This window comes from Mauremys mutica, chromosome 16 (assembly GCF_020497125.1).
Source record: "Mauremys mutica isolate MM-2020 ecotype Southern chromosome 16, ASM2049712v1, whole genome shotgun sequence".
NCBI classification, from domain to species: Eukaryota; Metazoa; Chordata; order Testudines; family Geoemydidae; genus Mauremys; species Mauremys mutica.
Window position 1 is genome coordinate 23,676,645 of NC_059087.1, and position 22,710 is coordinate 23,699,354.

General features: G+C 48.7%; 1 protein-coding gene across 1 annotated transcript in view; it reads right to left on the reverse strand.

Annotated features, from left to right (window-relative positions):
- SRRM4 (serine/arginine repetitive matrix 4) overlaps positions 1-22,710 on the reverse strand; it is a 145,564-nt gene that overhangs the window by 18,299 nt on the left and 104,555 nt on the right. The window contains exons 3-7 of the mRNA XM_044990404.1: positions 13,198-13,284; positions 10,268-10,339; positions 6,878-6,904; positions 4,458-4,508; positions 856-948 (exon numbers count right to left, since the gene is read on the reverse strand). Of these exons, the coding sequence (XP_044846339.1) occupies positions 856-948; positions 4,458-4,508; positions 6,878-6,904; positions 10,268-10,339; positions 13,198-13,284 (330 nt within the window). The remainder of the gene's footprint in view (positions 1-855; positions 949-4,457; positions 4,509-6,877; positions 6,905-10,267; positions 10,340-13,197; positions 13,285-22,710) is intronic.

Sequence of the window (22,710 nt, forward strand, 5' to 3'; positions counted from 1 at the left end):
CTTGGTTACAGCCTGGACACAAACTCTGTTTTCAAACCTCCCTGCGCTTTAGTGTGGGAGATGAAACCTGGATCTGACTTTTGTGGCTTGTCTCCATCTCTGTTTGGAGGGGTCTTAAAACCCCGGAGGTGACATGTCTCTGAGAGAATGCAGCCCTGTCCACCTGCTCTAATGTGTTCCATGATTGTCTTGTCCTCACACTGCATTCCCTCCTCCAGCGATCAACAACTCTTCACGACCTGCTGCCACCAAATTCCGTAAAGGATCGTATTTGTTTTTAAAGTTGAGTATTTTTGTAAATGGCAGAGTGACCTGGGCCAGGTCTAGCACGATCCTTTCACACAGCTCTTCCATTGCCCAGCAATCCTGGCATATACCACCACCCTCTCTGCCATGCCCAAAACAAAGATGGCTACTCGTGTCAAAGTGGGCAGCTGTTTAGTGACAATGGCAAATAGATCCACTGGGTATGAGAGTCACCCATGTACCAAGACCTATTTTAAGGGCTTAAAAGTGGGAGTTCAGTGGTGCATAGGCCTTGGGCTGGTCATGTGTCTTCAGGTCACCTTGGGAAACTAGGATAATGTTAAGCTGCCTCCCTGGCAGGATCAGCGGCAGCAGGGATTGAACCTGGCACCTCTAGATCTAAAAGCATGAGCCTCTACTGCTTGAGCTAAAAATACTGCTCCCAACCCAACCCAAGAGAGTAGCATGCTCAATCACCTCTCTGTGTGACCCAGCCACCACTAGAGGGAGACAGAGCATCTCAGTGCGTGGCGGTGGTTTAGACTGAACCCCTGAGCTAGCTCGGAAGCGAGGCAAAAGGAAAATCAACTCCACAAATGGCACCATTACCTGCTTTGGCAGCTAGAGGAGAGGGAATCGGAGCTCTCCGAGCGAGAGTGGTAGTGGCGGTGGCGGTGGGATTTTCGTGGCCGGCTACGAGAGCTTTTGAGAGTGGAAAGAAAACAGTTCATTAATCTAGCAGACAAAGGTGGCCTGAGATCAAGTGGATGGAAGCTGAAGTTGGCAACAGACAAAATGGAAATAAGGTGTACATTTTCCTAAACAGTGAAGATTATTGGCCATTGCTTGGAGTTTATAGATCAACACCTCATGCCTTTCCAAGAGATAGGCCGTACCTCAACCACAAGTCACCGAGCTCGAAGCAGGAATCACGGGGTGGAGTTCTACAGCCTGTGCTATGCAGGAGGTCAGACTAGATGACAGTAATGATCCCTTCTTGCCTTAAGCTCTATAAATCCGTGCATCTGCCAGGCTGGAAGAGCACGACTGATCAGCCAACATCCTTTGGGCAACTGTAACACAAACTACTCTGCAGGCTGGGATCTCCTTACTTCTGGGCCTCTCTTTCAGCTAGTGGGAAGTCCCATCAGCCAGGTCACTCCAAACGAAACTCTCGAGGTTAGGCCCACGTCCCTTTCCACAGGGTGGGTTTATTAATAAGCAGAAGATGCAAGAGTGGCTCAAAATAACGCAAAATACATGATGACGGACGCCTTCCCTGCTTCCTCTAGCTGGGAAGCGGAGGCACGTCTTTGCCCCCCAGGGAGCCCTTTCCTGGCTGCTACAGAGACCTCTCACTGTAGGCTTTCCCTGAGTCTAGCTCAATCCCGTGTGCTGCCCCTGCTTAAGAGGCAGGAAGCTTTAGATCTGTCTTCTTGTAGATCATGTACTAGGTCCTAGTCACGCGCCCTGTGACCACCCAGTTTTAAAGGGACAGGCGCGCAGGGATGCATGCATGTGCCCCAGCATCCAGAGGCCTGTTCCACTCCCCCTTTGCTCCAATACAGCAGTTACAATTGATTGTAACATTCTTGTTGTCTGCCACTAGGGTTGCACTCTGCAGTGGGCATGACGGGGCTTTTGGTGGCAAGCTATCAGCTTCAGCATTTGTTCCTTTCGGTGGCTGGTCAGAGCCCATATTTGGCAACATTTTAGGTATCTGTGGAGCCTGGATTTTTAGCCAGGAGGTGCCAGCTAATGGAGATAGTGATTTGTTAGCCAGGAGGGGATTGTTAGCATGAGGGCTGGGGCATGATCTAATTTTGCGGCTTTGTTATTTGGCCACGTGCATTGTTTTATTTAGAAATTCTGGATTTCTGCCCACATGTCACATGACTGGGGTGTAATAAATCAACCTATAATAAAACCAACAGCTCATCTGCCTGAGAACTGCATCTCCCCCAATACAAAAGAATATCCCGCCCAGAGCAGATTGAACATTGCAAAAGCTGTCGGGTGAATATTTACTTAGACTCTCGTTGGCTGTTTGGTTTGACTATTTTTGTATCTGCTTATTATGTGCTCTTTGCTGATTTTGGCCAGTTCGAGGGGTTTGTTTTTTTGTTCACAGGAATGTTTGGGGAATGTGTTGCCAACTCGTGTGATCTTATCACAACTGTCATGATATTTGCTGTTTTTCTTAAAGCCCCCAGCTCCTGGAGGCATGAAATTTGGTGAGAAACTCAGCAGAAACCTTTCTAGCCTTCATCACTGCAGAGAAAAGCTTCGAAATGCGGCCCAGCTGCAACCTAAAAAAACCTCGAGGCAAATAAGAAGAACCCCACCTTTATTATTATTAATTAAAAATCTCACCATTTCAAGCTGATCATGATTTGGGGGGCTTGGTTCATGACTTTTGAATGCTTGGAGTGGGCAATAGTGAACATCTGCCCCTTGTACAAAGATCTGCGTCTGTGCCTTCATGTATCAGAGGGGTAGCCGTGTTAGTCTGGACCATTTACTATCCTCGTTAATCTTCGTTTAAAGCTTTTGCCATCCCATGGGGGTGCAGAAATGGTACCATCTGCCTTAGGTGACACACTGCAAATAATGAAGCTGTGACGCGAACATTTCCTCCCGTGTACCAATGAACTAGCAGCCGGCTGTGTTCTTGCCGGGAAAGGCCCACTGCAGATTGGCTCAAGCCAGAGAGACTCTAGCAGTGTGGATCAAAACCCAGCTCAAGAGATCAGAGTCTGCCCTGAGGATAGCTGCTGCCTTGAAACCACACAGTTTCCTTTGCCTGATTTATTTTGGTTCCTCTTCTTTACTTAGCGGCAGGTTCTGCCACACTTATGGTCAGTGGTGCCTTATTCCATGAGTGACCCCGCTGGAATCAGTGGGGCTATTTGTGTTTAGTATTAGATAAGGCAGGAGTTAAAGGAACGGGGGGGAGCACAACACCCCTGTCGTGCTGCATTCATAGAGGGTGTTCCTCGTTTTGGCTGGAGTGGTCTGAGCTCTCCTGAGTCAGGGGATTGCAACCTTGCTCTAAGGGAGTGAAAGCAACAGGGGGCAACATCCGGACTGCGGCACAGATTAAATGTCGCAGGCAGATGTGATCATTCGCCTCAAGCTGGGCTGTCCTGGCATGAAGTCTCAGAGTCAGGGGTCATTTTGGTCTGCACTCTGCAGTGCTGGTCACATTTCTTCTCAGCCTCCCCTCCTGAGTGCACCCCTCCTGCAGGGGTTCGGATGCCCTTTAAAGACTGATAGTGTCCCAGCTGTGTTAGTGTACATTAAACTGTCCCTCTGCTCCCTGAAACTGCTCTTGCTTTTCACCACATCTGGGGTCACAGGTTCAAAGGAGGGTCCCATGCTATGGGTGTAAGTTACATACGCGCATATTGCACAGGTAATGCTGACTGCTGTTCCCACATTGGGCATGCAGATTGCATACACTGCATGTGCAAATGGACACTTGTACACCCAAGCCACCCTTTGCATGCCCGGTTGCATGAAGTCCTTGTGTCCACAGTTAACCTTACATACATGTGAACGCATATATTTTGCAAGATTGAGGCATGTGTGGAGCGTACATCCTCAAAGCACACTGCTGCTTTCGAATGCCTTTGTCCCTACAGCATGAAGAAAATTTGATCATTGGCCTTTCCATGTGCCAAGCCTCCTTCTGACACTACTGGCCATCTCTCAGAGGTGCTGTACTTCAATCTTCCACAAGCACCCAGCAAGGCCAAGTACGAGCTGTGTATTTTGCACCTGCCACTGAGCAGCCCCTGCCCTTTGAAACGGCAGCCCCTGATGTTCTGATCTTTACATTCCAAGCAGAGTTGGTCAGACAAAAGGGACAAACATTTTACAAACTTTTTTGGGTTTCCCCCCGTCCCTCCATCCCCAACACCAAGTTTTTCTAGCTTCAAAATTTTAAATGTTCACGTTTGGAAAACACTGACCAGCTCTAATTCAAATCCTCCTTGGGAAGGATAAAAACATCCCTTGTTTTAGCTGGAAAATAAGCATGTGATTTCAAAATGCAAGAGGAGGTTTACTGTGATGGGTGCCCATCTGTGGCTAACTCCATACAATACCAACAAACAGTTTTCTGGTACCAAAACCTCCCCCACATCCATGACTTTTAAAGGGACAGTTCAGCAAAAACACTTTGGATAGTTCAGTACATCTCTACTTACTGTTTTTTGTGTTTTCTTTCTTCCTTTCTTTTACTTTTTGGGCTTGAGGAACTAAATAAGAAATGGCTAATTAATTGGAAGATTTCAGTTCTAATCAGCCAAAACAATCAAACGAACAGGACATTGAATCTCAGAAATCACCGGCAGGTTTTGTTCACCATTGATGCAAATGGACACAATTCCATTCACACCAACGGTCTTGGGTTTCCTTATCCCAGTAGAGTGAATCTGGTCCATTGTATTTCAGTAAAAAAACATATTGTCTCATGAGCCCCAAACAAAGGGATCAATCATCCCACCTGCCTTATGGAGAAAGTGGATGAAAACTATATATTGAATATACATGTGTTGGTATCGGTGGAGTTACACCAGTGTAAATCTGGAATAAAGCAGCAGTGACTTGGGTCCATAGAGCCAAAGACTTCAATGAGTAGGTGTAGCGAGGCTGAGTGGGGAGAGTGAGGGACCATTACACTCCCACTGGAGGGTGGAGCCTAGATCGCCCCGCCCCCCTCGCCGGAAGTACTGGGGCATGGCTGGAAGTATAAAAGGCCGGCCCTGCAGCACAGTTGGGGGAGAGCCTGTGGAGGGGAAGGATGCTCTGCCGTGTCCCCGAGAGGAACCCTCACCAGGCAGTGCTCAATCCACAGACGCCGACGAGGTGTGGCCCGGAGTGCCTGCTGCCATCTACCCCGAGTTGCTGGAAGAGGCCTGGAGGCGAGAGGTACCGAACCCCAGGGTGGCAGGAAGTGGCCCAGGGGCAGCCCCGAAGCAGCTGGCTGCAGAGCCAAGGGTGGCCCAGTCGGCGTTTTGCGGCTGGATCCCTGCCGGCGCTGGGGCAGCCGATTCTGCCCCTGCCAGGGCCCTGGGCTGGGATGTGGTGGAGTAGGGTGGGCCCGCGTCCCCCTGCCACGCCACCCCAGGGTGGCTGACCCCCCTACACTGTGAAAGGAGGCTCTAGCTCCGAAGAGGAGCTTCCCTTACCACTCACCTGTAGACTGTTTTGTTTGCTGGCTGAACCTAGCCCTGAGACTGTTTTGTTTGCTGGCTGCCTGAGCTCCGCCCAGGCCACAGCCAGCCCGAATAGACTCGGTTTAAGGGCTGACGGCTTGAGACACCCAAACCCAGGCAAAAGCCTGACAGGGACTATTAATCGCCCAGCCCTATTGGGGGCTCTTGCCTGTCTTGTAGACTCTGGTCCTGGCCCCACAGGACCCGCCTGAGTGGCCTCCCTCCGAGAGGGAGAGCGAGGGACCATTACAGTAGGATACAATGAGCTTCCCGCACAAGGCCCTTCAGAGGCTGGATTCTCGTCACAGCGTAGGTTTGCTGGTAAATCACACCATGAGAGAAATGCAGTTTCAGAATGCAGGCCAAGCCACTACAGATCTGCCTCTAGAAAGAGGTTTCATACTTTCCTGTGCTCAGCTTTCTGAAGCTGCACCTCTCCCCACTAAAAAAGCCCCTAGAAGCTGTCTTGGGAACACAAGTTTTTCATTAAAATCCACATGCTGGAACCTTTAATTACAGTCCGGATCAAGCCCCAGCCAGCACAGTAGGAAACTGACATCAGACACTAGCTTGCTCAGTTATAAGTTGAGCCCCGAAGTCTGTATGTTTAGGACGGAGTTTCCAGCCAGCCTTTAAGCTCGTTGAGCAATCAGAGTTAGAACTTTAAACTAGCAGCGAGGTCGGAGGGAGGGTGGCTTCCGCTCACTGACACTGGACCCTCCCAGCTAACAAGGTTGCAAATGATGTCTGCTTTTGACAGTGCTGTGGCACCCAAGGGACAAATAAAAACCCAGGAGCTATCGGAATGCCTCAAAGCTGGGATCCATAAAGGGAAAACTGTCAGGCCCTTTGGTGTAACAGCACAGCAGGCCACCACTGCAGAAAATCTTCCAAATGCCCTTGCACATAGGAAGGCAAAAATAACACTCAGTGAATGTCTGACTCCTATACTGGTCCGTCTACGTCCGTGCACTCTCCCTTTAATATTGACCTGTTCAAGGAAGGGTTAACCTTAACCTAGCTATAAATATGCACTCCAGGAGCTGGATTTAGTGCACGGCCTATGCTTGTATATGCTGGCAGACGTTCACCAGGGGTAGCATTCACCCGTGTATAGAGAGACCAGCATGAGACCCAAGCACCACTCAGGTCAAGCAGCACATACAGTTGAATTCCATCCCAATGGAAGAGGCTGAGATGGCCCAGTGCAGCTTTAACGTCAGATGCTCTGCGGGTGGAGGGGGAGCCTAGGGCGTTTCCTAAGCTCTGCTAGGTCAAACTTACACCTTCCTGCGCCAGCACTAGTAAATCTGGACTTCCCTAGAGTCCGATGGTGTTTCCCATCGCCCCATGTGGGCAGAATTACCCCATACTGCGTAAGTGGGTGGCAAAGCTTTCAGAGCCCTTACCTGTGTCTTCTCTTCTTTGAAGATAACCTGCAAGAAGCAAATATATAAACTGAATGTAGATGTCACTGTGGAATCAACACACACTGCTGCATTTGTTCGGAGACAGACACATTTCAGACTAGCTCCCTCATATAGACAGTGGAAAGGTGTTAAAATGGCTCAAAGAGTCTACCCCACAAGGACCTTTCAATAGACCTCAGCTGCCATTTAGCTACCTAAGGATATATCTACATTGTGAGCTGGTGACGTATGTCCCATCTTGGAGAGACACACCCACACTAGCATGCTAATGTGGAGGCGTGAGTGGTGGGAGGAGCTAGCTGCTGCCCCGTGTATGTACCAATCTGAGATGCGAGGCACGTACTCGGGTGGCTAGTCCCTCCCGTCCCGCTCCTTGCATTGCTGCAGCTAGGCTCTATTTTTAGTGCGCTAGCTCCGTCAGAGCTAGTGTGGGGCTGGGAATCACACTCTCCTACATGTCCGTCTTCCCAAGACAGCTTAGCCTGCCAGGAACTGAGCTCTTGGAAATGCTGGTAAGTGTCCCAGTGGGAGCTGCTGCCTGCTGAGTGTTTTGAAATTCTGGCCCCCGTTTGTGGGTGCTCAGCACTTGACAATCTGGCCCTGGGTGGAAGAGCTCTGTTGAGCTGCGTCTGTTTATTCCTCTGATTGGTTGAATTTTCCCTGTTGGTGCTAATTCAGCCCTGCAGCCTTGGCGGGGAGAGATGAGCCTGCTCAAAGGGCAGTGTAATCTGTCTGTATCGAGCAGTCAGGAAGGCCCCCTGCCTATCAGTTTTCTTTATTTTGGGCCAAATCCTTGCCCCTGGGTTAAATGTGGGGTGGGGGACCTTGCACGGCCTCTCTGAAATCTGACCATGGTGGTTCTCTTGCTCTACAGGCCTTACTCCCTGATGATGGTGGTGGTGGAGGGCAGGATTCGGACTGATGCAATGGCTAGGCCTTGTGTTCTAGGGGAGTTGATTCTATACACATGCCTGTTAGGAGGGTTAGTAACAATGTAGGATTCAGGCCTGTCCATAACCAGAGATAGAAGTTTGGGTCTTGTTTACCCGTTTGAGTTCTGATATTCTTATATTCTTACTAACATGCGTGAACAAAGGAAAAAGACACTGTGGGTTGCTTCTGCCCAGCCAGACGGGTTGTTAATATAATGGGAACAGATAAGAACAGCTAACGTGGTACTGGGCATGGTGGGAAGATAATGCATTGAAGAGGGCCTCAACTCCTATCTCAAAGCAAGATCAAGCAACCAGTCGGGAGGGGCGATGACTGGGAAGGTTAACGAAGCACTAAAAGGCCAAAGCAATGCCTGTCCCTCATCGTAGCACAACCCCACTCCTTCCCCCTCCCATGCGATACAAAAGAGGTGGGACGAAGCCCCCAGAGTCACGACCCCCCAAAACGGAACATGACCATAAATTGTAAGAGGTGGGACAAAGGGCAGGTGTAATGGTGCCTGCTAAGGAGTGGAGGAATGGGACACTGGGAAGTAGGGCTCGGCAGCGTCAGCGCTATGGATATGCTTGCTTGAAACTAACCCCAATCAACATTGCCTGCACGTCGGACTTCTGGCCTTCCGCTTTCTGCCTGCGTGACAAGAACCAGGGAAGGGGGTGAAGGGAAAGCCCCCTAACAATGCCCCACACCCCATTTAATACTACAGATATGTGGGGCCGAGTCTGATCTCAGGGACACTGCTGTAAATCTGGAGCCTCTCCATCAACATTAGTAGCCCTGGTTTGCACCGGGGTCATCATTTACACCTGTGCAAAGTGGGTGTTAAAGGCTGCTGCTCTGAGCGGAGGATGGATTGCCCCTGCTCTGCACCGCATACATGGCTACACCACGTGCAAAGCAGCAGAGGATCCATCGGGCTCCTCATTGCTGGGGCAGGGTACAGTCTCGGGAGGAATATGGCATGCTCCTTTGTAGTGAAATGCATTGGAGGAGTCTTTCAATCCCTCTCTCTCTCTTCCTGAGTATCGGGCTCACTTTTTAGTCTTTTTGTTTTGTCTCTTTTGTAAGACTGTCCTGGCTTGTTGGTTCAATCAATTATAAATACATGAACTTTCCGAGGAAGATGGCACCCATTGTTCTCAGCAAATATTGGGTCAGTGGTTGGAAGAAGAAACTGGAATGTTTGATATTTAAAAATGTAATCGTGCTCTTTACATTAGAGATGGGCCTGAGCTAGCCAGCTTGGAGCTGGGGCCAGCTCACAGCAGGCCTCCTGCTTTGAAGGCATTCGGATCTGCTTTTGGCCTGTTGGAGAGAGAGATGCCTGCTGGGACGTTCAGATGTAGACGTGCACCCGAGCTGTTCTAAATGTTCGGGCTGGGGGGGGGGGGGGGCTGAGTATGGCATATGGGGTTTGTGTTTGAGCCCATCACTGGTTCCAATATTTGGGTTCTTTTGAGGCTTATTGAGCTAGTAATAAAGCAGGATGGAAATGGGGTGACAGAGGACGAGGGCCAAGGGTTTGGGCTCAGACGAATTCCTATAAACCTTGCCTTTGAGTTTGGTCCTAGCCTTCCATCCTATTTCTAGAGCACCCCCGGGACATCAGAACGCTGCCTCATGAGCATTTGCACCTCCTTGAGTTGTGTAGGGTGCCATTTGGGCAGGTTTCAATGGTCTGGCGTTAAGGCCATATGGGAGCAGTTGGGCTGAGCTGGCGTGTGCAGGCTGCGCTACAGCTGCTTGGTCCCAGAATTCTGCAGAATTTAAGCTTCCATTGAAAAAAGGGGGAACAAACCAAAATAGCCAATGGCTAGGAAAGAAACCTGGCCCAGCGCTGTCTGCAGGAGTCTGTGGACAGACAGACACTCGTTTGGTGAGCAATGCGGACAGCCCACGCGTTAACGCCAAAGCCTCCGGAGAACAGAGTTGAATTATGCCTGGCCCTGCGAGGTCTGCAAGGGAAGAGGGAGGGAGAGCTGGCAGCCTCCCTGTCCCTTGCACTCCTGTGCAGAGGCGCCGCACAACCCTTTAGAAGAGCACAGGTGTTGCTCCCTGCTAGGGCCAATGCAGGTACGAACTTCCTGAGACTGGGTGGGGTGATAAGGGTGTCAGAGATCCCATTGCAGTGGGAGCTCTCTGGGTCAGCCAGGATCCCTCCCAGGGACTCCCATGCACCACTTCTGTCCCACTTTAGCCCAGGGTTATGTGGGAGTTAAGGAGTGCAAAGATGTCCCACTGGCCATCCCCACAGGGGCCAACATTGCCCAGACAGCAGGGCCAAGCAGCATGGAGATCCTTTACCTCTAAGCCTCCTTCTAACTCAAATCACCCAGCTGCGCTCAACCGCCTTGCGTTCAGTGCCTGGGGAGGAGCGGGCGCTGGGCTGGGGGCTGAGCGTTTTAGGGGGAATACCTGTTTCTCTTGCGTTTCTTTGAGCTTTTCTTCTTCTTCTTCTTCACAGGCGAGGGGCTATACGATGGAGACCTGGGGAACAGCGACAACACGTTACTTACTGGGCACGTGGTGCTCCGAGCTGGAGGAGTCTGTCTGCTTGGGGTGAGCGCCTGGGGACACAGGGGTTGACCACACTCGCCTTTCACCCAGGAGACCTGCATTCCAGTCCTTGCTTAGAGGACAAGCGAAAACTCATTCCCGCCTGGCAGGTGCTGTTCCCATCAGGAAAGACCCCTGAATTTGCCATAGCTGCCAGGCAGCGTGCAGGGGAGGCCCAGAGGACTGCAGGTCTGGGTTGAATCAGAGAACATTGCCCAACCTGCTGCAGCAGGGTCCCTTTGGGTCCCGGGTGCCCACACCCCACCATGGCCCGACAGAAACGTTGGTGACATTTCTGCTCAAGCTCCAGCACTGTGTGGTGGGGGTATAAGCAGCTTCGTGCTGACTGGGAGCTGCTGAGAACAGCCTAAAGAACTCAGTGCAATCCCCACAGTCGCTGTATTGCCGCTCTCTCCCAAGGACTCAGGGGATCCCCCTCTGTCACAGCCCTGGCTGCAGCACAGACATGATCCCCCTTCCTCGGCCATCGCCCTAGCTCCCTCCTCAAATGCACTCGCCAGGTCTAGGTCTCTTTCCCCTCATTGCGAGTCTGATCCCTAGCGCTGCCGCAGCCGGCACGGCAGTTTGCAGAGGAGGGGGGGTCGCACGCTGAGTGCTGAGCCCTGAAATGTGGTGGTGGGGAGTTGGGCCCCTAGTCTGGAGGGCAGGGGTGCTGGGGGGGTGGGGAGGGGAAGGTGAAAGTGTATTAGTAGAGCTGGGGGGAGCTTGTATAGCATCTGCCTGAACCAGGCTGGGATCCAAGCACTGACTTTCCCTGGGGCCCAATATTTACAGAATCATAGAAATGCAGGATTGGAAAGGACCTTGAGAGGCCCTCTAGACCAGGCCCCTGCACTGAGGCTGGATTAGACCATCCCTGACAGTCCAACCTGCTCTTTAAAACCTCCAATGATGGGATTGCACAATCTCCCTTGGAAGCCTATTTCAGAGCTTAGCTCCCCCTGGCGTTAGAAAGTTTTACCTGATTTCTAATGTAAATCTCCCCTGCTGCAGATTAAACCAATTACTTCTTGTCCTCCCTTCACCAGTGTCCTTTTTATAACAGCCCTTAATATATTTGAAGACTTATTGGATCCCACCTCAATCTTCTTCTCAAGACTAAACAAGCTCAGGGTTTTTTAAACTTTTCCTCACGGGTCAGGTTTTCTAAACCTTTTCTCGTTTTCGCTGCTCTCCTCTGGACACTCTCCAATTTGTCCCCATCTTTCCTAAAGTGTGGCACCCAGAACTGGACACGGTGCTCCAGCTGAGCCCTCACCAATGCTGAGTAGAGTGAGACAGTTACCTCCCATGTCTTAACATATGACACGCCGGTTAAAACGCCCCAGAATGATTTTAGCCTTTTTTGCGAGTGCACCATGGTGCTGACTCATATTCAATCTGTGAACCATTATAATCTCCAGATCCTTTTCAGGAGTACTACAGCCTAGCCAGTAATTCCCCATTTTGTAACTGTGCACTTGATTTTCCCTCCTTTGCACTTATCTTTATTGAATGTCGTCTCACACGCTACCTGGGCATGTCATCTTGTTGATTTCAGACCAATTCTCCAATTCGTCAAGATCAAGAATTCCAATCCTGTCCTCCAAAGTGTTTGCAACCCCTCCTAGCTTGGCATCAGCTGCAGATTTTAGAAGCATACTCTCTACTCTGTTATCCAAGTCATTAATGGAAATGTTGACTAGTACCAGACTCAGGACTGACGTGTGGGACCCCACTAGATATGTCCTCCCAGTCTGAGAGCGAACCACTGGTAACTAATCCTTGAGTAAGGTCTTTCAACCAGTTGCGCCCCCACTTTATAGTCATTTCATCTAGCCCACACTGCCGTGGTTTGCTATGTTTATAGACAGTCAGAGAATGACAGTTCTGAAAAGCAGATTTATTTTTTCACAGCTCTCCCTGGCCTTTTTTTAATCAGGGGACTCTTCCCCTCTAGCAATATGTTGACATGCAAACCCAGGCTCTGGATTTCTGCCTGGTTTGATTGCAATGAAGACATCACATTTATTTCAGCAGGTGTTACTGCAGCTGAGTGTGCTGGGTGGAATTTCCCATTTCAAGGCTGCCGGAGCTGCCACAGCTTTGCACGGCTGCCACCTCCTGGCACTGATTTTTCACACACAGCTTATGCCTGAGCTTTAGGTCCTGGCAGCACAGCCCTGCCCTGTAATTGCTGGCTTAAGGTTATGGGTCTGAGTCCTGCTATGATAAAATCAAGGTGTTCAGACGCCCTGGTGATGGGCCTGGTAGACTGACCTTAACAGAACAGAACATGCACCATGAAGTCCAGCTGAAAGTAATATGAGATTAGATAAGCAAAAAACACAGGGGCACGCTCTTAATTTGCACTTAATTTGAAATCATTGTAAGTTAGGAGTCCACATACCTTTGTGGGTCTGGGGCTAAAGTGCAGAGCTGTGCGCTCTGATCCATTTCCTAGTGTCCAGCCCAGTCTGTTTTTAAAAGTCCCAAGAGAAGGGTCTTCCCCTGTTCTCTCTTAGGGAGGCTATTCCATGGCCTAACAGATTTCACTGTTGGGACATTTAACTTGATATTCAGCTTTTTTCTCTTGATTTCACCCCATTGCTTCTAGTTATACCTCCTGGAACCAGGCTAAACAATTCCCTTCCTTCCTAGGAGCTAACATCGTCTTTCCCATAGGATCACATGCTCTCCCAGCTGTCACCTCGCCTGGGAGATATCTTCCCTTTGTCTGGGATCTGAGCAGCCACTGGTCTGTGGGGTTTCCCCCTCTCTGAACTCACCTCCTCCTCTTCTTACGTGTGGATTTCTTTTTCTTTTTCTTCCCCCGGGATGGGGGTGGTGGGGTGTACTCCTCATCGTGTGAGCGGCTTGAGAGAAAAAAGGACAGTCAGTTGACCCATGTCAATCAATCTTGTTTCCATCCACTTCCTCAATTCCCAGATAGTCCTGATTGAAGGACATTTTCTGAATCTTCCTGCTGTACCATGAAAGATTGGGTTTCATGGCAGATCTATAATGCAGGGTAAATGCTTAATTACCATGTCATGAGCAATTTGGTCATGCTTTAAATTAACTGTCTCCTCTCGGGATTTAATATATATATATATAATGAGATAGTTGCTGTATGTTACTCACATGCCAGTTGATTATTTTAAAAATATTTATCGAGGTTAACAGCTCCGTAACGGATTTATAAGTTTTGTTACCCTCGGTAAATATGTTTTAAATAATTAATTGGCATTTAATGCGCATACAATAATTATGGCAACTAGATACATTTCTCTACATTTAATAAGAGTTAATGTATGTTAAACAGCAGCCGACTACAAAAACGTATTTATTGAGGTGTTATGGTAGTATAATGAGATATATCTCTCTTACACAGTTGTTAAACCTCAGAAAAATATGTTCCTGGGTATTTTTTTTTTACATTTTGGAACATACAGCACATAATCTCATTATGTTTAAATTAAATGCAAATACTGTAGTTAAGTGAATTTGGGGCACTTAGTTTCAACTATGACAGTTAATTTGTGGTTATCCGTTAAGCAAACCAAACATTCTTAGGAAGGGAGGAAGTGCTGTCTAGTGAGTAAAGCAAGTGATAATGAGTCAGGTTTCCTGGGTTGTATTCCTGGCTCTGCCACTGACCCCCAGTGACACCTTGGTCCAGTCACATGGAATGGGATTTTCAAATGTGCTTAGTGATGATTGGCACACAGCTAAGCCAACCCTGAGCACTTCTGGAAATTCCACACAGCAGGGGGCTGATTTTCAGAAGTGCTGAGCATCCCCAGAGGTCAAGTGGACTTGCAGGTGTTTGCGGCTACAGAAAGTCAGGAGGGAGAGTGTTGCAGTTTAGGGACCCTAAACCTGAGGCCTCCAAAATTAGTGGATACATTTGTTTGCACGCTTCCATGCCTCGGTTTCCCCATTTGTAAAATGAGAGAACACCTTTGTCAAAGGGACGTTGTGAGACTTAGTTCTTATTTGGAAAGGGCTTTGAGATCCTCAGACGCAGAACCAGACTAGAATGGAATAGGAGCGAAGAAAGGACAAGTATTAACAACACAGTCTTGATACACGGAAATCATCAGAGCATGAAGATATTTAGAACGGCAAGGCTGCAGAGGGAGGGGGAGGAGCTGTTCTGCAGCTGTCACTGATTTACATTCAGGGCTTTCACTGCACTTTACAGGGCCCAGGGTAGAATCGGTCTTATCTAGGGCTTGAATTACTACCAAAATGACGCTACCATAAAAAGCCAATTGTTTAGTGTTTTTAATACACCTTTTTTATAGCCCTACAAAACTAACCGTGATGCTAATGTTTTGCTCATGAGACATGAATAACTGAACAGTAAAGTATTTTTGGAACGTGTAAAGAAACTCTCCTTCATTGCCAGGGCTCAGGTGGTAAATGTGTAGCAAGCAGAATGCCCCTCCCTCTCCGGCCCCCCGAGTTATCTGCTCACTAGTTTATTTTACCATGGAGAAACGGGTCCCATCACAAATATATTACTCTGGCCAGCACCAGGAGAGCAGCAATCTTCTAGTTACATAGCTACCTGGAGCCAGACTGTCACCGTTGCAAGGGGGCCAGCATCTGCCACCCTTACTCACGACTGAGGCGCACTCTATTCCACAACAGGAAGGAAGTCCCGTGCCTCAGGAGATCTATGTTCAAGTCCCGGCTGAGCCTGGGTGACTGTGGGCAAGTCAATCAGATCCAGAGTCTCAAAGGTATGTAGGTGTAGGGACGTATGGAAGGCAAAAAAAGAATGTGAAGAACAGCTAGCCCAAGACTCCAAAAGTAACAGCAAAAAATGTTTTAAGTACATCAGAAGCAGGGAGCCTGTTAAACAACCGGTGTGGCCACTGGAAGATTGAGATGCTAAAGGAGCACTCAAGGGAGATAGGGCCATGGTAGAGAAACTAAATGAGTTCTTTGCATCGGTCTTCACGGCTGAGGATGTGAGGGAGATTCCCAAACCTGAGCCATTCTTTTTAGGTGACAGATCTGAGGAACTGTCCCAGATTGAGGTGTCATTAGAGGAGGTTTTGGAACAAATTGGTACATGAAACAGTAATACCGGTAGGTCACCAGGACCCAATGGTATTCACCCAAGAGTTCTGAGGGAACTCAAATGTGAAAGTGCAGAACTATTAATTGTGGTATGTAACCTATCATTTAAATCAGCTTCTGTACCAGATGACTGGAGGATAGCTAATGTGATGCCAATTTTTTTAAAAGGCTCCAGAGGTGATCCCAGCAATTACAGGCCAGTAAGCTCAACTTCAGTACCAGGCAAATTGGTTGAAACTATAGTAAAGAACAGAATGATCAGACACATAGATGAACATGATTTGTTGGGGGAGAGTCAACATGGTTTTTGTAAAGGGAAATCATGTCTCAACAATCTACTAGAAATCTTTGAGGGAGTCGAATAGCATGTGGACAAGGGGATCCAGTGTACTTAGATTTTCAGAAAGCCTTTGACAAGGTCCCTCACTAAAGGCTCTTAAACAAAGTAAGCTGTCATGGGATAAGAGGGAAAGTCCTGTCATGGATTGGGAACTGGTTAAAAGACAGGAAACCAAGTATAGGAATAAATGGTCAGTTTTCAGAATGGAGAGAGGTAAATAGTGGTGTCCCCAGGGTCTGTACTGGAATCAGTACTGTTCAACATTTTCGTAAATTATCTGGAAAAATAATTAAACAGTGAGGTGGCAAAATTTGCAGATGATACAAAACTACTCAAAATAGTTAAGTCCAAAGTAGACTGGGAAGAGTTACAAAGGAATCTCATAAAAGGGGGTGACTGGGCAACAAAATGGCAGATGAAATTCAGTGTTGATAAATGCAAAGTAATGCACATTGGAAAACATCATCCCAACTATACATATAAAACGATGGGGTCTAAGTTAGCTGTTACTGCTCAAGAAAGATCTTGGGAGTCATTGTGGATCGTTCTCTGAAAACATTCACTCAATGTGCAGTGGCATTAAAAAAAGCTAACAGAATGTTGGGAATCATTAGGAAAAGGACTGATGATAAAACAGAAACGATCATATTCCTCTATATAAATTCATGATGCACCCACATCTTGAATACTGAGTGCAGATCTGGTTGCCCCATCTCAAAAAAGATATATTGGAATTGGAAAGGGTACAGAAAAGGGCAACAAAAATGATTAGGGGTATGGAGGAGATTTCATATGAAGAGAGTTTAATAAGACTGGGACTTTTCAGCTTGGAAAAGAGATGACTAATGGGGGATGAGAGAGGTCTATAAAATCATGAGTGGTGTGGAGAAAGTAAATAGAGAAGTGTTATTTACTCCTTCTCATAACACGAGAACTAGGGGGTCAACAAATGAAATTAATAGGCAGCAGGTTTAAAACAAACAAAAGGAAGTATATCTTCACATAATGTATAGTCAACCTGTGGAACTCTTTGCCAGAGGATGTTGTGAAGGCCAAGGTTATAACAGGGTTCAAAAAAGAACTAGATAAGTTCATGGAGAATAGATCCAGCAATGGCTATTAGCCAGGATGGGCAGGGATGCAAAACCGTGCTCTGGTGTCCCTAGCCTCTCTTTGTCAGAAGCTGGGGATGGGCGACAGGGAATTGATCACTTGATGATGACCTGTTCTGTTCATTCACTCTAAAGCATCTGGCATTGGCCACTGTCAGAAGACAGGATACTGGGCTGGATGGACCATTGGTTTAACCCAGTACGGCCGTTATTATGTTCTTAGGTGTCTAAATCTCAAGCCATCTTACTACCTTTGAAGATCTGGCCTTAAACTCTCTGGGCCTCAGTTCCCCATCTGTAAAATGGGGATAATCCCCTCTCTTCCCCACTCTTTCTTTTCTGTTTATAAGTTTTTCAGGTCAGGGTCTGCCTCTCACCATGTGTTTGTGATCTTTAATGGGGCTCCAGGCATTGAGATATAAATAATAAATAATAAATAATAATAATACTAGTAGTGTTTATTTCAGTGGTTCTAATTGCACAATTAAATTAGATGTGTAAATATGTGTACAGTCTAGGCCTAAACTACTAAAAAATTAGCAAGCCAAGTCTAGGCTAACACCACATTCTGATGGAGGGTAAACAATAGAATCCTTCCAATTTACTCTTGCTTTATGCCATTTTCCCAGCACCCTGATACCACGCTAAGCACCAGGCGTCTGCTAACCACCAGGTCTCTAATTACAGGATCGCTTCACCATCCCCTGAAATGCAGCCACCTCTGTGATGATGGGTGGCAAATGTTGAACAGCGCACAGCAACACCACACAAGTTAGAATAGCCAATGAAGGCTGCCAAATCCACGGCAGAGAAATTTAGCACCTCTGCCCTTGTGACAAATTCCCTTGGATATTGGAGAGCTGCAAATGGCCAGGTGCACGTTGCAGCCCAGACCCACGCTTGGGGCATTTGGTTTCATACCGCCCTAGAGAGAATGGCCCTTGTTTTTTGGTCAGTACAAAGACACAGGGGAAGCCCACCCCTGCCCTGAAGAGCCTGCAGCCCACAGTCAACAGAACCCACACTGCGAGACCCAGGGGAGTCTGTTTTGTTGATGTGGGTCAGCAATTTTGGCCTGAGGAAGGAGACTGTCACACAATGTGTCTGCCTTGCAGTGCCCCCTGCTGGCAAAGCATGGAATCCAAAATCAGTGGAGAGGTCAGTGGGCTGCCAGCTTTCCCAGCCTGCTGTCTGTGTCCCCTTTTATAGGGCCCAGGAGCCCTCCCGTGAGCCCAGCTGGGCAGCAGGCTCAGTCACAGGTACACTGGACCCCGCTCCCTCTTAAAGGGGCCAGTCCTGTGACAGAGACCATTTGGAGGGAGGCTCTGACGGAGGATCTCTGAGGAGGTGGTTTGCTAGCCTGCCTCAGGTGCCCTTCATCCATTGTTGCATCAAAATAGAGAAATGGCCTGCACCACAATTCCCTGTGAGAGGTCAGATCCCAGCTCCTGTTCCTAGGCCCTTTTGAGATGTATCAACTTTCCATCCCATTCCAGGAAACATCCTCCCTTTCCACCATCCTTTTCCCTTTTCCAACCTATTCCCTGGACACTGGGCTTGGTGGATGGATTCCTGATTTACACCGGTATAATGAGGAGCAGAATCAGTCCCAATCACTTGAAACCACTGGTTCTTTTCAGCCTGGTTCTGGGTCAGCACACTGCTTTTTAGAGGCGGAAGAAAAAGCTTTTTTGCAAGGTAACCATCATGTCCCTCTGTTGCAGAACAGAAAAGGGGGATGGAATCACATTGCATCCTCCAATTAGCATTTAAATATTTCTTCTCTCGCTTTTTTGCCTCTCAAGTAATTCAAAGATCCAGTGGAAGATTCATTAGGAAACGTGGCACACTGCCTTCTTGGTAACAGGCTTGATGGGCCCTTTATCTGTGTTAAGGTAAAAGAAATATCATTTTGAGGAGGATCCCTGTCTTTCTTCAAATTCAGACATCTGTCTCCATGCAGATGCAGAGGGACTTTTGGTCATTATCACAAGCCAATTCCCTCCTGTGCTGTATTGCCCAAATTCTACAAAAATAGTGCTCAGATTGGTTTCTTCCCTAATTTTTTTGCCATACGTGTTTTCCTTTCATCTGCCCATTACATTTTCCCACATGCCAAGAGAAAACCATACACTTTCAGAGTCAGCAACTTATCGAAGATCAAGAAAAATAACAACCCAAAAAAGAACAAAAGTAAGGTGTCCAGAGAGAGCACGGTGGGTCATTCTAACATGCTGCATCACCTCTGCCTCACAACATGGCAGCTGCCTCTGCAGACAGAGCAGCAGGCTCCTTAGAAATGGAAAGCTGCAGTACGGTGATGGAGCTACACCCCATCTGTTCCCCTCTCCTGATCTTTAATGGAGATTCATAGATGTGAAGGCTAGAAGGGACCACTGCATCAGCTAGTCTGACTTCCTGCACAACTGAGGCCAGAGAATATAATCGGTCCTCCTCTATCAAGCTTCCTCTTGCTGGCTTTCCTCCTGGGAGGATTTTCAGAAGACTCACACCCTCAGAGATCCTCCATCAAAACCTCCCTCCAAATGGTCTTTCAATGGAAAGAAATCCCCTCACGTGTCATGGCATGGGCCGATCCCTAACTGCCAGGGGTTAGGAAACAAACACCCTCTGTGGGCATTATTCTGTAACGGTCTCTGAATGTTTCCTCTGAAACATCAGGTGCTGGCCACTGCTGGAGACAGGACGCTGGGCTAGCTGAAGCATGGCTCCAACCTGCTCTGGCCTTTCCTAACATCACGCCAAAGCCTTCTTGAAATTCAGCTCCCTCATTTGACATCCCCCATCCCCGCATACTCTTTCAGAGCCCCTTGCCTCATCAGGCCCCTGGAATCTCTCCCTCCCACCACAGTCCTGCTGATCATGGACTCTCTACCTGAAAGCCCACTTGCTTCACATGCTGGACTTTGCTCTCGCTCCACAAGCCCAGATAATTCTCAAACTGACCTCAGAGCAAGAATGCACAAAACTCCACCATCCAAAGCAGGCCCAGTCAGAGGCTGTGTGCTGGGATCCTCCTGGAATCACTCCCCAGCACCACGGCCTGGCCCTAGTGTTGGGAAGCTGAAGGCATCCCAGCTACTCTGGTAGGTGGCTTCTACTTTTGTGCCAATGGCCAGAGTAATGCGGGAAGGAGGTTGAGGTTCTGGGAGGAGACTGGTCTGCCAAGGTCTCTACTTTGTAGCAGAGCATCCTGCCCCAGGCCCTGCCCACTCAGGTGCCCCCGGAGAGAGCTCTGCCTACGGCATCAGCAGCGCCACCTCCTGCCATGTCTGGGTTCACGCTGGACATCTCCCCTTCCCATAGCAAACCACCCCAAACATGGCAGCTTGCAAGAACTGACTTTACCACCGACCAAGATGGCATGTGGCCCCTCCCAGCTTGCTATTGCCACAGATGGGGCACAAGCCTCGCTAACTAGCCCAAGGGGCACTGATTGGCAGGGTCCCCCAGTCTAGAACAACCAATGGCTTGGCCCGGATTGGCAACTCCCATGTTCCTTCACGGGAACATCTGGCTCTGGAGTGGGACAGGAATCACAAACTCAGCAGAGAAGCAGGCAAAATAACCAGTGTGATGACAGCTGCCTTTGGGACAGATTCCAGGAGGCGTTCTCTGCTCCCTGAACATCAACTCTGCCAGGGAAGGGAGAGGGAAATCTGAGCAGGAAAAAATTAATACCTGCCCCAGTTATTAACCTGTAATATCTGGGCAATCTTAGGGTCCCCTTGAAAGCTCTGGCTTCAGTCAGGAGGGACTAACATCCATATAGCACCCACCTTAACAACAATCCAACATAAATGATTGCTGTTTTTTATGGTAACACCTAGGGACCTCAGCTGAGATTACAGCCCCATTGTAGATATATAGTGAGAAATAGATCCTACCCCAAGGAACTTACAGCCTAAATAGATAGGAGAGAGAAGTATTTCTATTCCCATTTTACTGATTAGGGACTAAGGCCCAGAAAATTAAATGACTTGCCCAAGGTCACCCAACGAGTCTGTAGCAGAGTTGGGAATTGATCCCAGATCCCCTAAGCCCCCAGTCCAGGTTTTTAATAATTAAACACTCATCCAATCTGCTTCCATGATCTTCCATGTATATTCATGACCTAATTTATTCCAGTAGGAGCTGTGACTGCTCAGCACCTCTGAAAATGCGGCTATTCGGTTTTCAGCCCTTTCCACTGCCTCTTGACAGCTAATCTGGTTTTTCAGTTCCAGCACCTCCATGGCCTAGGGGACGACAGGAGAATGAAACTTTAACCTCCTCCCCTCAGCCCCATGTAGATTCTTGTAGAGCCCTTCCTGGTTTCTGCAGATAACTTCTTTTGTCTTTGATGTAGAAACTTTCTCCCTGAGTTCATCTGACGTGAATTGTTTCTCTCTGATTGTCATCAAAGTCTAATTAAAAATACACTTCAGATTATTGCGCTGGTTAGCTTGAAATCTGAAGATATGAAATGTGCTTTCTCTCTCTCTCTGTGTCTCTAGCAGCTTTAACCAAATGGATCAGCTTTAATCCCAGCAATAATTTAACAGGCAGGGCTTGGAAAGGCTGTTCACATCATTTATAAACTTTTGATTCATTTTTCCCCTTTCAAGCCACCCCAAATTAAGGAAGAATTGATGAAGAACCTCTGCCCTAACAAGCCCTGTGCTGTTGGTCTGTGATCTAGGCCTGGGCACAAGGGAATCTCTTATGGTGAGTCTCCACGGCTAGCACCTCCATCATCCACAGCAGAGTACTGGGATGCTGGCAGGTGGCCTGCCTTCAAAACCCTTCTAAGCTAAGGTGACCTTATGTCCCGTTTTGTCCCGGCCGTCCCGTCTTTTCGGGCAAAACTGAGCATGTGTCCTGTTTGATCTTACCCACTGAGCGTCAGCTGGCAAGAGCAAACTGGACACATGCACAGTTTAGCCAAAAAAGTGGAGTGGGACTCCTAGTGGGGCATGAAGGAACGTGCAGTGTGTGTGGGGGGAACAAGTGGCTACGCCAGCCCTGTGCTGGAGGGAGGGCTAGGGAGAGTGTCTCAGGCTGGCTGACCTGCCCCACATGCAGCAGGGAGAGGGGGGCATCAGGTGGCCCCGTGCATGGGCTGGCAAGGGTGGCCTCAGGCAGCCCTGCATGTGGGGGACATGATGAGGGGCTGGGGCCAGGCCCATGTGGGGGATGTCAGCCCGGCCCTGTGTGGATGGGAGGCTGGGAGGGCTCAGGCCAGACCCATGGGTGTGGCCACCCTGTTCTAAAACCAGCTTGAAATGGAGACCATCCACTGCTTGGATGCACGTTCACTCAAGTGCCTGCTGCAGGCAGCCATTTTGGAAAAGAGGGCCCGTGGCTGCTGCAGCGTCCTGGGGGCGGAGGGGCAACGTAGCAAGTGTGGGTGGCACTGCAGAAACCCTGCTGCCACAAGGGGAAGACTGAAACTCCTGGGGGCGGCAGGCCTGTGTGCATTAGTGGAACTGAGCTAATAAGGGTCTGTGCCTCAGAAGCAGGTGTGAAGCCATCGCTATCAGAGTGGGATAGGAACGACAGGTTACCGGCGGGGTGGGGGAGAGCAGGGAGCTCTGCTGGATGAGTTAATGGAGCGACTCGACTGTCGTAGACTCTCACAGGAGACTCAGTGGAGACACAGAAGATTCAATGGAGACTGTGGGGATCCTGGAGGGGAGTTAGGAAGATGGCTATGTACACCCCCCCCCACACACACACAAAACCTCACCCCACTG